At 42.2% G+C, this 16,120-nt stretch overlaps 1 protein-coding gene across 1 annotated transcript in view; it reads right to left on the reverse strand.

The window, feature by feature from the left end:
* Window positions 1–5,626: 5,626 nt before the first annotated feature.
* The window catches only part of APOOL (apolipoprotein O like), a 76,398-nt gene continuing 65,904 nt past the window's right edge, over window positions 5,627–16,120 (reverse strand). Inside the window, exon 9 of the mRNA XM_066248978.1 lies at window positions 5,627–10,851. Coding sequence (XP_066105075.1) covers window positions 10,763–10,851 — 89 coding nt within the window. The 3' untranslated portion in view covers window positions 5,627–10,762. The remainder of the gene's footprint in view (window positions 10,852–16,120) is intronic.

Consider the following 16,120-nt stretch of genomic DNA (forward strand, 5'->3'; position numbering starts at 1 on the left):
ACTAAGGTGTCACAACAAAAAACTGATGATTGATGCTTCTCATCTCTCTCTGTTTCTGTCTGTCTGTCCCTATCTGTCCCTCTCTCTGACTCTGTCTCTGTAAAAAAAAAAAAAGGACACAAGGATTATTGAAGTATTGTCACTGCCTTCAAGACACAGTCTCTTGGGAGAGGTGTGATACATAACAGGGAAAATTCTCAAAGCTCCATTCAACTCTGGTTGAACTGAGAATAAAATTGAAATTTCTTATCAATGCTCTATATTATCTAGTCACTACTGTCTTCTTTATATATTTTAAAAGCTTTTTTGTTTATAAATATAATTTAGTACTAGTCAAAGTATCCAAATATTAACACAAAATAAACATATAGTATGAGAGTTTTTAGAAAAATTACAAAGAGTTGTGAGAGAAAATAATCCCTATCAGATATTAAAAGCTGTAATTTTGTTAACCAGTGTCATCCCAATAAATTCAATAAGAAGGAAAAAATAATATGGTAATATAGTATCATAGATACAGAGATAGTTCAAAGGAACAGAATGTCAAGTCCAGAATCTCTTTTAAGTACAGGGGGTCCTTGAGTTACGCCACAGTTCTGTTCCAATGACAGTGACGGAACTCGAATTTTGGTGTAAGTCAAAACACACACTAACTTCAGTCACTTACCTATGTTTAACACAGTTGTAAAATCATAATCTATAACATAAAAACACAACTAAGCCACAGAAAAAGGAAAAGAATATAGATATACTGTACTTACTGTGTATTCTTTTGCTGCACACAACCAAACTAGTTTGCCCATGCAGTTCGTAAGTATGACACTAATGGCATAAGCTGAAACAGTCACATCTCAATGTCCTAAACTTTTTGTGGGAATGAATGTTGTAACCTGGAAACGTCGTATGTCCAGATTGTCATAACCTGAAGACCCCTTGTATATGTATATGAAAATGTAATATATGATAAAGGGGACATTTGAAGTCAACAGTTAATAAAAGATGGGTTATTGTAGAAATGATGTTGGGATAATTGAGGGAAAGAGATAAAGAGGAAATCATATCTTACTTCTTACACAAAAATGTAACTAATACATTATTAATACTAAGAGCATAAAAGACTGGTGGTTGTCAAAGGTTGGAGGTAGAGGTTAAGGAAAGAGTTTAAAACAGACTGGTAGCTGTGAGAGCTTGAAGGTGGTCAAAAGGTAAACACTTCCAGTTAGTTATAAATTCTGGGGATGTAATGTATAGTATGATGACTACAGTTAAGAATGTTATATTGTATATTTCAAAATTGCTAAGAGAGAACTTAAAAGTTTCAGTATAGGCCCTGACCAATGGCTCAATGGTAGAGTATCAGCCTAGTGTGTGGATGTCCTCGATTTGATTCCCAGTCAAGGTACACAGGAGAAGTGACCATCTGCTTTTTTGCCCCTCCCCCTCCTCTTCTCTTTCTCTCTTCCCCTCCTGCACATGGACTCTATTGGTTTGAGCACATCGGTCATAGGCACTAAGGATGGCTCTGTGGAGGCTCTGCCTCAGGTGCTAAAAATAGTCTGGTTGTGAGCATGGCCCCAGATGTGCAGAGAGAGCATCAGCCCCAGATGCGAGTTGCCGGATAGATCCCGGTTAAAGCACATGTGGGAATCTGACTGTCTCCCCTCCTCTTACTTGGAAAAGAAGAAAAAAATAAGTTTTCAGTATAAGAAAAAATTGTACTAATTTCTCAGTATATACATTTATCAAATCATTGCATAGCACATATTGGACTAATGTTTTATGTCAATTATATCTCAAAAGAATTGGAAAAATAAAATGAAAAAATTAAGAGAGCAAGAGTGACTTTTTAATTTGAAAGTGTGGATGCCTTTCCAAGCATGAGATCTAAACCATAAAGAATTAATTTGAATGTGTAAAAATGTTTTAGTTAAAAGCCAAAGAAATGAAGTTTAAACAGAGAAACACTCCTCACAGGTAACAAAACAGACTTTTCTGTAAAGTGTATGAGCTTTATAATACTTTGTGATATCTACCTCATATGCTCAGAAACCTTTAGGCTTCACTTTCTCATTTCTGGTTGCATACCTGAACAACTGACTTTTATATGAGTGACATATCGACAGAGTTAATCTTTTCTCTATATTCCTTTGTTGCATGTGTTATTTTAGATTTTAAGTTTTTAGATGTCTGGGGTTAAGTCTTACTTACTTTTAATACTTCTCAGGAAGACATCATATGTTAATAAACACTCAATGAAAACTTCAGGATTATCATCTTAAGAATTTGTTACTAAACTATGAACTAAAAATTGTCTCCACTTTGGCAGGAATCAGCTGTCTGAAAACATGCCAAATGCAATGAAGTTAACAGCAAACAGTAAGATGTGTGATGATATATATATATATTTTTTTGTATTTTACTGAAGTTAGAAGCAGGGAGGCAGAGACAGACTTTTTCATGCACTCAACCTGGATCCACCTAGCATGCCCATTAGGGAAAGAAGCTCTGCCCATCTTGGGCATCACTCTGTTGTGGCCGGAGCCATTCTAGCATCTGAGGCGGAGGTAATGGAGCCATCCTCAGCACCTGGGCCAACCTCGCTCCAATGGAACCTTGGCTAGGGAAGAGGAAGAGAGAGATAGAGAGGAAGGAGATGGGGAGGGGTGGAGAAGCAGATGGGCGCTACTCCTGTGTGCCCTGGCCGGGAATCAAACCTAGGACTTCTACACATTGGGCTGATGCTCTACCACTGAGCTAACCAGCCAGGGCCTGTGATGGTATTTTTGGAGCTAGAAAAAGAAACATGACATAAAGAAAAACATGAATGCACAAAGTGCTCCCTGAATGCAGATATGTGGAAGCTGCTGCCCTTGGTACACAAAGCTGATGCCATAACAGTATTTACATGTACAGGACATAAGTTTGACAATTTTGTCAGTGCAACAATATATTTCCCCTTTTTTATTTTAAAATAGTTATTTAAGAAATTTTAAAACTTGGGATTCCAAGATGGTGATGGGTCAGGCGGACATCCCAACTGCCAACTCCCAGGACCAAATTGGATTACAACTTAATTTAAGAACAATCATCCTGCAAAACCAGCTTCAGACTAAATAAACAAAGAGCAGTCAATAACTAAGGATCACAGAAGAAGCCACAGTGAGATGGCTGGAAGGGCAGAAATGTGGACAGGCCTGCCGGGTCTAGGAGCACAGGGCTGAGGGCTGGAGGGACTCACTGCAGGAGGGTCCCCTGTGAGGGGAAGGCCCACTGAGAGGGAAGGGGCCTCTGAGAGGGGAGGGTCCTGGGCCCCCACCTAGCCCCTGGCCTAGAGCCCCTGAGCCCGGAAGACAGAAAATCCCATTCACAGCCATTTACCCGGGGCTTTGGTGGGGAAGGGCTGAGAGGACTATAATCCTGTGAGGAGAGTGTGATGTTGGTGGCCCAGGGAGAGACACTGTGGGGGATGGCCACTGGAACTTCTGTGCTGAGTCATTCTCCAATGCTGCAGTCGCCATCTTTCTTGGGTGGAACATCCAGCATCAGCCTGGGGGAGAGCAATTGTCCCACCCAGGGAGACTGGGCCCTGCTAAGAGTCAGCCAGGAGGCAGGGGGCACATCAGTGACTCAGTTTTCTGGCTGTAGATTTTCCCCCACATGCTCTGGAGACTGATGGTTGCTTCTGCCTCACGGGAGACTCAGTAGAAACTGTCCGGAAAGCGTGCAGACCACACCTCTGGGTCTGAGTCCACACCCACTCGACTCCTGGGGCCACACCCTACTGAGGTCTGTGAAAAAAGTCTGGACAGACTGACACCTGGGACCAAGGGTGGAGCCACACCCACCACCCTTCCTAATCCCTGAATTGCTGTAGGCCCTAGACTCTACCAGAGGTTTTTCAGTGGCCAAGTCCAACAAGCAGCTGGCAGACAAAGGCTACAGGAGGTGGACTCACGGAAACTTGGCCTTTTGCGAACCTTCCTTCATACCCAGAGTGCGTAAAGGCCAGTCTAGGAGTGTGGCTTGGTATTACTGTGTGCCCCTGGGCCCAGCGCAGGCAGCCAGTACCTCGGGATTGCTTGTAGTTCCAAGAAGGTTGCTGAGGGCCAGTCACGGGCAGTGTCCTGCACTGTTCTGCACTAATATCCCTCAGGGAAGCCCAGGGCTGGCACACTCAGTGGCCAGCAGTGGAGAACATTGGAGCAGGACCTAATGACCCTTGTTGATGGTGTGCCCTAAGGGAGGGTTCATTGGACACCAAGCCCAGCTGAGGTGAATTCCACTCTCTGTGGTCAGCACCTGCACAGCGGTTCATGTGCACACTAGATAGGATGGAGCTTTGCAGTCAGCTGGCCCAGGTCCTGAATATCCTGCCCAGCTGGGCAGGTTCCACAGGGGGAAGGGAGACAGACTCGGAGCATGGACAATCAAGGTGTGGGTTCCCTGGAGCCTATTGTTGGGACTAATTGAGGGGCCTAGCCACTTTCTGGGGGGTACAATCAGCACCAGGGCAAGACTCTCTTATTCTTCCCCCCTGAGACCAGGGGTTCCCCAGCTGGAAGAACTTCTGCAAAGGGTATGTCGGCCCCACCCAACCTGAACCTGCTGCTCACCTCTCTGGAGAGAAATGGTATTGGAGTATCCAGCTCTGGAGTAGGGGCCATTTTCCCCATACTGAGCTCCTGACCAAGAGACCGTTGAACTAGGGGGGGTCTCACAAACGTTGTATTCCCAATCTTAGCTGCCCTAACCCACCAAGTTTGCCACCTGTAGATTTTTATTTTATTTTTTTTAGAGAGGAGGGGGGAGAAGCAGGAATCACCAACTTGGCAGTAGTTGCTTCCTGTATGTGCCTTGACCAGGCAAGCCTAGGGTTTCAAACTGGTGACCTCAGCATTCCAGGTCAACGCTCTATCCTCTGTGCCACCACAGGCCAGTTGGTGAGTGATCCTATTAACATACTATGTTAGATTTGATATTTTGTTGAATTTTCTTTTCTTGCAATGCCTTTATCTGTCTTTGGTATCAGACAAATGCTGACTTCTTAGAATGAGTTAGGAAATATTCCCTCCTCTTCAATTATTTTGGAAGGTTGTGAAGATTGTTATTCTCCTTTAAATATTTGTTAGAATTCCCCAGTGAATTTTGGTTGTCCCCGACCTTTCTTTTTTGGGATCTTTATGATTACTGATTAAATTTTTTCCTTGTTATAGGTCTGCTCAGATTTTATTTGTTCTTAAATAAGGTTAGATAATGTGTTGAGAACTTTGTTCATTTCTTCTAGGTTATCTAAGTTGCAAGTGTTCAAATAAAATCTACAGCTCCAAAATATTCACTTCAGATTGATTTTTATCAGAACAATTGTTCAGATAAAGAGTTGAATTCCTCGTGCTACCTACTCTACTACCTTCCTTGCCTTTACCATAAACTTTTTAACATATTGTATGTGAATTAGTATTTCATATTCATTCTGGGATGAATTTTGACACAATCCCCTTTTCTACGTCCTTACTGGAGATGCACGCAATCAACAGAAACCATCAGGTAAAAGAAGTCTTTCTCCAATTTTAGACATTGATGAGTTCAGTTTCAACATAGGCTATTAAGAATACATAACAAGTAGCTACAGGGTTCACATTTTATTTATTTCAAAATAAAGCAAATAACATGTAAAGTGGACTTTTTCAACTTGCATTTTGCAATTTTACATTATATCTTTTTTTTTTAATTGAATTTATTGGGGAGACATTGGTTAAGAAAATTACAGAGGTCTTAACTGTACAGTCTGTAACACATCATCTGCACATTGTATTGTGTGCTCACCACCCAGAGTCAAATCTCCTTCTGCCACAGTTTTTGCCACTGTACAGCCTCTTCTACCTCCCCCACCGCCTTTCCCTCCGGTAATCACCACACTGCTGTCTGTATTGATTTTTTCTCTTAATCCCTTCACCTTCTGGAGCTGGAATGCTTAATAGGCTAAACCGTATCCGTATTCTATGTTATCTTTTCTTTATTAAATATTATTTAACAGAGCCTCAATTAGATAATTGACCTCATCAACTGAACATAACCTCAAAATATACTTAAATTTTGTATTTCAATTAAACTGAATTTTCAAAACAGATACTCATATAGGTTATATTTGAGTTACATTTAATTAAACATTGATTTCTATATAAACCACAAACACATGACACAGCTCTTTAATTATAAAGCAGGAATAAGCAAGAGGGAAATTAGAAGGCGGTTGTACCCATAAAATAGGTCCACAATATGAATATGGGAATAGTAATCCAAACATCATTTTATATTTTGAAAATACATGTAAGAATTTTACGTAAATTTTATGGAAAAAAAAACAGTGAAATTGTATCTATAGAAAAACCAATCATTGGACTTTTCAAATCCGTTTTGGACTTTAAAAGGGGTTTAAACTCATCCCCTTCTGTGCTGCCGTTGGGATCAGGCTTTTGTCGCCGCCCCACTCATGGAAGAATTTGAGACCTTTCCTCCAGGAGGGCTGTATCTTCTCAGGATTAACAAAGAAAAACTACTGTACACTTCAAGGGAAGAGCAAAAGAGGACTCATCACACCTTGTCCCAACATAGCCTCCAGTATTTCAACATCACCCAGGTCCAGCAGCAGTGTGGCTTTGAGTGTAGTACAGTAGAGCAAGTGATTCAACTCTGGTTTGAATGAATCTTTTACCCTGGAACAGATTTTGCGCATACAGCCACCTCGCAGTTATCCAAACTAATATACTAATGGATACTGGATGTGCTAATATCCACAAGGAGTACACAGTTCAAAAATCACTCATACTTGGCTTTAGATATTTATTTTTTACCTACTGTATCTCTCTAAATTTAAGATGCTTATATTTTTCACATCTTTAAAATGTTTTTCAAGTGACAGGAGGGGGAATAGGCAGACTCCTGCATGTGCCCCGACTGGGATCCACCAGGCAACCCCCATCTGGGGTCAATGCTCAAATCAACTGAGCTATCCTCAGCACCTGGGGTTAATGCTTGGACCAGCTGCGAGAGGAAGAGTGAGAGAAGGGGGAGAGGGAGAGGAAAAGAAGCAGATGGTCGCATCTCTTGTGTGCCCCGACTGGCGACTGAACCTGGGACATCTGCATGCCGGGTCGATGCTCTGCCCACTGAGCAAACCAGTCAAGGCCATTTTTCACATCTTAACATATCTGAAATTGGGGTGAGGATAATAACTGGTAGCACTTTTTTTCTTAGAGCTAAGTAATGTGTCTTAGATTTGATGAAATATGGATGTTTGTTTATAAACAGATCTCATGTACAAAAAGTCATTTAAAAATACTATAGCTATATTTTGAAGAGATCACTTATAAAAAAACTAGTATGTGAATTACTTTGAGCAGCTTTAGTACCACTGTCTCTTTGACGTCATCCCAGAACTACATTCCATCTCTGAGCAGCTATAGCTCTTTGGATCCATTTAGAGCAGATGCTACATATGTCACTGTTTTGTAAGTTTCCATCCTTTCTAATAGAATATAAGCCCTTTGAAAGAATTATAATTATTTTTGCATTTTGTGTTGCAACCAACACGGTAGAACATGTGAGTTCTTACTATGTACCAGGGTATGTCCTGGGCATTAAAAGCTGCACAAAGATGATTTATTCATTCCCACAAGTAGGTACCAAGTGGAACCTTATCTGTGAAAAAAACTTTGTTCAAGGAGCAAGTGGTAAGTTATAGAGAAAATATAACATACCTTGGCAGTAAGGCGGTGGGGAGAGAGAGGGAAGATGAGATTAAAGTTGAGCTAGTGTTATGAAGGACTTTGTATGCATGCTAAAAAGTCTTGATTTGATTCTGCAGGCAATGATGAGCCACTGAAGATGTCAGAAAGACATAATAGTTATAAGGACAACTATATTACAATAAAACGACAGATGGGTTAGAATAGGGTAGCAGACACCACTGTATGTTAGCTCAAATGCAATAGCAATTCCAAATCCCTGACCTCTTCCTTCCTTATCACAAAAAAACGTGTGCTCTGCCAATGTTGCTGGAGCTGCCTGTGCTGCAGCTATTGGGCGAGTTCTAATCAAGAAACAGACAGAAGCCTGGCCAGGCGGTGGCTCAGTGGATAGAGCACCAGATTGGGATGTGGAAAACTCAGGTTCAAAACCCTGAGGTCACTGACTTGAGCCTGGGCTCATCCAGCTTGAGCACGGGTTCACCAGCTGGAGTGTGGGGTTGCTGGTTTGAGCGTGGGATCATAGACATGACCCCATGGTTGCTGGCTTGAGCCCAAGGCTGCTGTCTTGAGCAAGGGGTCACTTGCTCTGCTTTAGCCCCCCTGGGTCAGACAGGCACATATGAGAAAGCAATCAATGAGCAACTAAGGAGTTGCAATGAGGTGTTGATGCTTCTCATCTCTTTCCCTTTCTGGTTGTCTGTCCCTATCTGTCCCCCTCTCTGACTCTTTCTCTGTCTCCGCCAAAAAAAAAAAAAAAAAAAAAAAAGGAAAAAAAGATAGACAGAAGACTCCTCAGGAGGGTTTTAAGAAAGTGGCTACTTTTCTGATCACTGGGGGTCAGAAACATGTGGTACCAGTTATCCCAACCCTTCTTCCTACTTTGAATGTGCATGCATTCCCAGAGGTACAGTAGCCATTTTGTGAACATGATGTGACAAATCAAAATGCTGAAGACCAGAGTGGAAAGAAAAAATATCTAGGTCCTTGATGGCACCCACAAGTTACTGTACCAACCCTGTCCTGCCTAATCCCAGACTTCAAACGGACTCTTGTTTTTTAAGCTACTATTAACTGGTGCACTGTTACTTGCAAACAGAACACATTCTAAAGTAACAGATAGCAAGACTGATGGCAGATGGGTTAACCAGAAGGCCACGCAACCACTCAGAGAAGTGATGAGGAAGACTTCAACGAGAGCAAAGAGAGAAGATAGACTAGATTTGAGAACCAGAAATAAGAAGACAGGTAGAAACAATTTAGTCTTAGGCATATTGGCATTGGAGATATACATGTGATATAAGAGAGATACAGCTGATAATTATAGAGATAGATGTATTTCTCTGGAAAAAATATTGGAGCTAGACATATAACAAAGACATATAAATGGTGCCTGAAGCCAGTGAGGTATGTTGAACGAAAATGAAAGCACATATGAATAGACTAGGCATATAACCCCAGGAGCCTAGGCATTTAAGGGAATCTGAGCAGGAGAAGAATGAAGAATAACAAGAGAAGCAGGAATAACAGAGAGCAAAGAGAGGGGTGTGTTTCACGGAGGGAGTGGTCAACAGTGATTAATCACAGAAAAGTGAAGCAGGTACAAAGGTCAGGGTGTCACAAGTTAGGAATTGAAAGTGAAGAAGAAAGTGCCATTAATTCCTTTTTCAATGAAATATGACCAGTATAGAATGGAGAAAGAAAAGGTAGATCAAGAGGAAGAAGCAGGGGTAGGGGAAGGGTTTTTGTTACTGCTGTTCTTAGATTACAAAGATCAGAAGGTATTTAGAGGGAAAGGGGGAGGGATGGGTGAAAAGACAGAAAGCCAAGACTGAAGATATAATATGGTGTTGGAGAAGATGGGCAGGGATGCGATCTGGAACCCAAATAAGAGCATTGGCTATAGAAAAAAGGGGTGTGGCGAGGCTGAGAATGAGTAAGGCTTGAAGGCAGCTGGGACGAAGTCGTGAATGGTCATGACTAACTGATGTTCTTTCTCTACATGAGAAGAGGCACCGGCATCTTTGGCAGATATAGGATACCTGAGAATAAAGGGTTATAACAACCACCTAGGAACCAGCAGGTCTGCTAAGCAGCACGGGAGGTCCCACGGAGCACATGGTTTTCTTCAATAGTCACAGGTGCTTTTGGACATTGAAGAGGAGTCAACATGAATAAAACAGAGACAAAGACAAGCCCAAGTGTCATAAAATATGGATATTTTATTCCAGCTCTCAAAAATGAAAGAGAAGGATAGGGAAGATATCCTTCCACAAACCATTCTAATTTAGTTGATGTTAATTAGAAAAGCTAAAGCAAATATATGTGTGTAGAAGTATTTATATATGCACAAACATTTTTCAGATCTTAGTCTCGTAAGTGCTCACATATTTACTTTTTTGTTTACCAACACCCTTAAAAGTCATTGAATGCACCCTAATACCACTACCTTTAGCTCCTCACTGATCATTTCATATTGTTTGGACTGTATTCTTTGTTTGTGTTCTAATTGCTTACGTGATTGGTCAAACTATACCAGGGATAGTCAACCTTTTTATACCCACTGCCCACTTTTGTATCTGTGTTGGGAGTAAAATTTTTGCCCACCGGTTCCACAGTAATGGTGATTTATAAAGTAGGGAAGTAACTTCACTTTATGAAATTTATAAAGCAGAGTTACAGCAAGTTAAAGCATATAATAATAATTACTTACCAAGTACTTTATGTCGGATTTTCGCTAAGTTTGGCAGAATAAATCTTTACAAAACAACTTAGTATAGTTAAATCTATCTTTTTATTTATTCTTTGGTTGCTCTGTTACCGCCCACCATGAAAGCTGGAACGTCCACTAGTGGGCGGTAGGGACCAGGTTGACTACCACTGAACTATACATTAGAAGTCGTATGGGATAAATTTGCTTTAAGTTATGCTCTATGCATCACAATTACCCATTACATGATTTTTTTTCCTCCTTATTTGGAACTTCATAGATCTTGTGAGTCTGTGCATAGACTGCTTCAGCTCCTGGTGCTGTACATGTCTGCATCTTCTGGGTGGGACTGCCCGTGATCCATGAGCTCGGCGTCAGGCGGAAACTGTGTAGCACCTGATAAATTATTAAAATGAAAAAAAAATTAGTCATTCATTTAACCAATTTATTGTTGGTACTAGGAATAGAGCAGTGGAAAACAAAAGTTACAAATCGCTGCTGACATGGATGTAACATCCAAGTTGGGTGAGAGTGGCAATCAATTCAGTACAAGAAACCATATATCGGATAGAGTTCAGTGTTCTGCAGAACACTTAAACAGAGAGGGAACATACGCAGTGCTGGGGTGATCTGCAATTTTTAATAGAGTGGCCAGGAAAGCCTCCTCGAAAAGTGGTAGCTGAACGAGGTGTGGGTGTGTTGAAGCTGGTGAGGATGTGAGCCCTGTAGACAGCTCGGGGAAATGCCTCAGAGGAGAAAAGAGCGAGTATAATGGACTGAGACCTGTCTGAGGAAGCACAACATGGCCAGCGCGGCAAGACGTGGTGATGGTGGTCGCAGTAATTGACGGGTGACACAATCAGAAAAAAATGGAATGCTAGGATGCAAAGGGTGTGGAAACGAGCCTGGATTATGGATCAACTCAAAGGTAGGAAGGACAGCATCCCATAAATGGACTGAACACTTGTGTGAGAGAGACTCTAAACAGCAAGAATGGAGTTGCCATTTACTGAGCCAGAGGAAGATGTGGGGGAAAGCGAACGAAGCGTTGCATTTGGGGAATGTTCCATTTAAACTCCTAAGTAGACATCTGAGTACAGCGGTTGGGTAAGCAGCGAGCAATGGGAACTGGAGTTTAGGATAGGCCCGAGCTGGTATATAAACTTCTCAGTCCTAGACTACGTATTGCATTTAAAATGATGCGGCTACCTGAGATGACGTAGAGCAGGGGTCGGGAAACTTTTTGGCTGAGAGCCATGAACGCCACATATTTTAAAATGTAATATTCCATGAGAGCCATACAACGACCCGTGTACATTACGCATTACCCAATAAAAATTTGGTGTTGTCCTGGAGGACAGCTGTGATTGGCTCCAGCCACCCACAACCATGAACATGAGCGGTAGGAAATGAATGGATTGTAATACATGAGAATGTTTTATATTTTTAATGTTATTATTAAAGATTTGTCTGAGAGCCAGATGCAGCCATCAAAGAGCCACATCTGGCTCATGAGCCATAGGTTCTCGACTCCTGATCTAGAGCCTTGGAGAAGAGTCTACAGAGTGCGCCCTCTAGAGACTCCAATTTTTTGGACTTCAGAGCATTAGGAGAATGTAGTGAAGCCGGGAAAGGAGCAGCCAGTAAGCGAAGAGAACGGACAGCAAGAGTTGCATCCCAAAGGCCAAGTAAAGAGACTGTTTCAAGGAGGGAGTCATCAGCCATAGTAAGAGCTACAGATGGACTGCACGCAGTGGAGATGGAGAACGGGGTCCTAGGTCTGGAGTGCGTGGATCATGATCTGGATAAGCTGACTGTGTGCCAGGCAAGATGCTATGTTATTTTCATGCATTATCTCAGAATACCACCGCAACATAGACATAGGTGATACATTTATATTATTCATGTTTTACAGACAGGGAGATTTTAATTGAGAGAGGTTAGGAAACTTGCTCAATGTCAATCAGCTGATCAGTGTAGAGCCAGGAATGAATTCAGGTTTACCTGCCCCTCTAGCTCTTCAGTAACATGAGGGTTAGAGGAGTAACAATATCATAGAATTATTTTTAGTATTCAGTGTAATAATGTGCACAAAGTTCTGCATATAATATCTTGCATATGGAAAGTAGGCAAAAAACAACTTTTTTTTTTTTTTTTTTTTGCATTTTTCTAAAGTTGGAAACGGGGAGGCAGTCAGACAGACTCCCACATGCGCCAGACTGGGATCCACCCGGCACGCCCACCAGGGGGCGATGCTCTGCCCATCTGGGGCATTGCTCTGTGGCAACTAGAGCCATTCTAGCGCCTGAGGCAGAGGCCATGGAGCCATCCTCAGCACCTGGGCCAACCTTGCTCTAATGGATCCTCGGCTGTGGGAGGGGAAGAGAGAGACAGGGAGGAAGAAGAGGGGGAAGGGTGGAGAAGCAGATGGGTGCCTCTCCTGTGTGCCCTGGCTGGGAATCGAACTCGGGACTCCCACATGCTAGGCCGATGATCTACCACTGAGCCAACCGGCCAGGGCCAAAACAACTGTTTTTATACTTACACTGACATCAGAAACAAATACTTTTAGAAATGTTTTTACTTTAAATTTTTTCAAAATCTGACTCATTTTAAAATGATTTTATTACATGTCGTCAACACATCTTTCTTTTTTCCAGAGAGAAATTTCATTTCCAGTTTATGATGAAAACAAAGAGGAGAAATAGATTTATATACAATGCTTGATTGTACATTTATCATTTCAGAAACATTTATTTTATAAAGTGTGGAATTCCTATACGTAACTTCAGCAAATATGTTACAAACCAGATAAAGGGGGTTCTCAGGTTACAACACAGTTCTGTTCCTAGACAGTGACATAACCTCAATTTTGATGTAAGACGAAACATACCTTAGCCTAACACAAATGGAACACTGACACTTTTAACAGTCCAAAATGGTGTGGGTAAGCGTACTGGGGGACACCGACTCCCTCGCTCATACACTGGTTACTACATATTCTTCCACTGTGAGTAACCATAATAGTTCACCCACGTAGCCCCTAAGGACAGTGCTAATGGTATAAGCGGAAACACACACATCTCAATTTTTTTAGTTTTTATGCGAGTGTTACAAACTTGAAATGTCATATGTCAAGACTGTCATCACCTGTGGACCCTCTGTAACTAATTAATACCCACTACCCGTGGGACTAATATGGTTTTTCATAGGATACAGATGCTTCAATTTAGAGGATCTGAGGATAGAATTCCTGTAATCTGTGAACTCAGGTGGAGGAACTTGTCTTTATTTTCATTAACCTTGTCTAGAAATGGACATTCAATAACAAGTGTAGGAAATAAATCACAACAGTGTTAACAGTACTTTAGATTTTGTTACTAATAGAAATCACACATATTTTCTTCTTACACTTACCACTACTTCAAAACTATGGTTTTTATTAGATTTTCTGTTAGATATTATTGTTTCATACACTTAAGGAAGCTCATATATTACTGTGCATTTTATTTTACGCACTTAAAACATTTTTTTGAGAAGTGGTCCATAGCATACAAAAAGGGTTAAGTGTTCCAGCTTTCTTCTCAAATGTACATTTACTGCCACCTTGTGGCAGGCTTTGCTCAGTGCAAGTGAAAAGTTTATGAAATAGTTTTCTTCATCAGACAGACATACTGTAATAAGCATGTGACAAATATTTCATATAAGATTGGGTGTGTCTAATTTGCTTAACAATGTCCATAAACTAAGCTCTGCAACACTTCTACCCACTTTTTAAATTTATATTCTTGTCCCAAGTCTAGCCAAATATTCAGCTAACCCATGAAAGGCTCCTTTACTTTTAGATTGCTATCTCTCAAAATTTATTGAAAGGTGTTGGGCAGATAAAATGTATTATGCTCACTTTGTTAAAGATGACGTTACCCACGTGGAGGCCGTTGCCCAGGTGATATTAATGTGCGTTGGGGGCAGGAAGGATCATTGTAGCCTGAGGCTTGGTTTTGGGATTAAGCCTTTCCCACCCTTTTTGATGTGGGGCGGTACAATCCCATCATGCCTCAGAGAAGTGACTTTGTATTAGAGACTTCCCTATTTTGTATATTGGATTAAAGGTTGTGAAGCTACAATATAAAGTGGGGGCAGAACAGGAGTTGGCGCTCTTGGTTCCTGAGATTATCATTAGAAGAGAGAGCAGAGGAGAGCAGAGAAAGGCCATGTGGAGGAGGCCAAGAGAAGCAGCCAAGATGGTGGAGTGCTGAGTGAGATGCCAGTTTGTGTAGAGTTTGTATTTGGGATAAGGAAGGAGATGGGGAACTGAGGTGAATAAGTCTGGTGAGCTAGAAATCTTTGATCCTAGGAAACTCGGATAAGTCAGAGCACTGAATGTGATTGGGTTTTGGAGCCCAGTGTGTATTTTTACTTGCCCGCCGGGTGCAAGCTAGAATTAAAGACTATGGCCCATCAGTTTTTGGCTCTGCTGTTTCTTTACCGACTGTACAAATCCAATGCGAACCTGCATAGGCCAGAAGGCTGCTGTGATAGTGGCCCTGGCCCCGGCTCCTGGCTTTACAAAAGGCTTCAATTTTTTTTTGTATTTTTCTGAAGTGAGAAGCAGGGAATCAGAGAAACAGACTCCCACATGTGCCCGACTGAGATCCACCGGGCATGCTGTTGGGCAGATAAAATATATTATGCTCACTTTGTTAAAAATGGTGCTGCCCACGAGGAGGTCGTTAACCAGGTGATGTTGATGTGTGTTGGGGGTGGGCTAAAGGTAGGCAGAATCCTTATAGCCTGGGGCTTGGTTTTGGGATTAGGCCTTTCCTACCCTTTTTGATGTGGGGCGCTACAATCCAATCATGCCTCAGAGAAGTGACTTTGTATTAGAGACTTCCCTATTTTGTATATCGGATTAGAGGTTGTGAAGCTACAATATAAAATGGGGGCAGAAGGAGAGTTTGCGCTCTTGGTTCCTGGGATGATTAGCATGAGAGCAGAGGGAGCAGAGCAGAGAGCAGAAAGAGGCCATGTGGCCAGGAGAAGCAGCCAAGATGGCGGAGTGCTGAGTGAGAAGCCAGTTTGTGTAGAGTTTGTATCTGGGATAAGGAAGGAGATGGGGAACTGAGGAGAATAAGGCTGATGAGCTAGAAACCTTTGATTCTAGGAAACTCGGATAAGTCAGTGGCTTTGTGAGCACTGAATGTGAGTGGGTTTTGGAGCCCAGTGTATGTTTTTACTTGCCCACCGGGTGCAAGCTAGGATTAAAGACGATGGCCCACCAGTTTGTGGCTCCGTTGTTTCTTTACCGACTGTCCGAATCCAATGCGAACCTGCGTGAGCCGGGTTGCTGTGATGGTGGCCCTGGCCCTGGTTACTGGCTTTACACATGCTCACCAGGGGGCGATACTCTGCCCATCTGGGACATTGCTCAGTTGCAACAGGAGCCATTCTAGCGTATGAGGCGGAGGCCATGGAGCCATCTTCAGTGCCTGGGGTAATTTTGCTCCAATGGAGCCCTGGCTATGGGAGGGGAACAGAGAGATTGAGAGGAAGGAGAGGGGGAAGGCTGGAAAAGCAGATGGGTGCTTCTCCTGTATGCCCAGGCTGGGAATAAAACCCAGGACTTCCACATGCTGGGCCGATGCTCTACCACTGAGCCAACCGG

Source organism: Saccopteryx bilineata, chromosome X (genome assembly GCF_036850765.1).
Source record: "Saccopteryx bilineata isolate mSacBil1 chromosome X, mSacBil1_pri_phased_curated, whole genome shotgun sequence".
In the NCBI taxonomy this organism is placed as follows: domain Eukaryota; kingdom Metazoa; phylum Chordata; class Mammalia; order Chiroptera; family Emballonuridae; genus Saccopteryx; species Saccopteryx bilineata.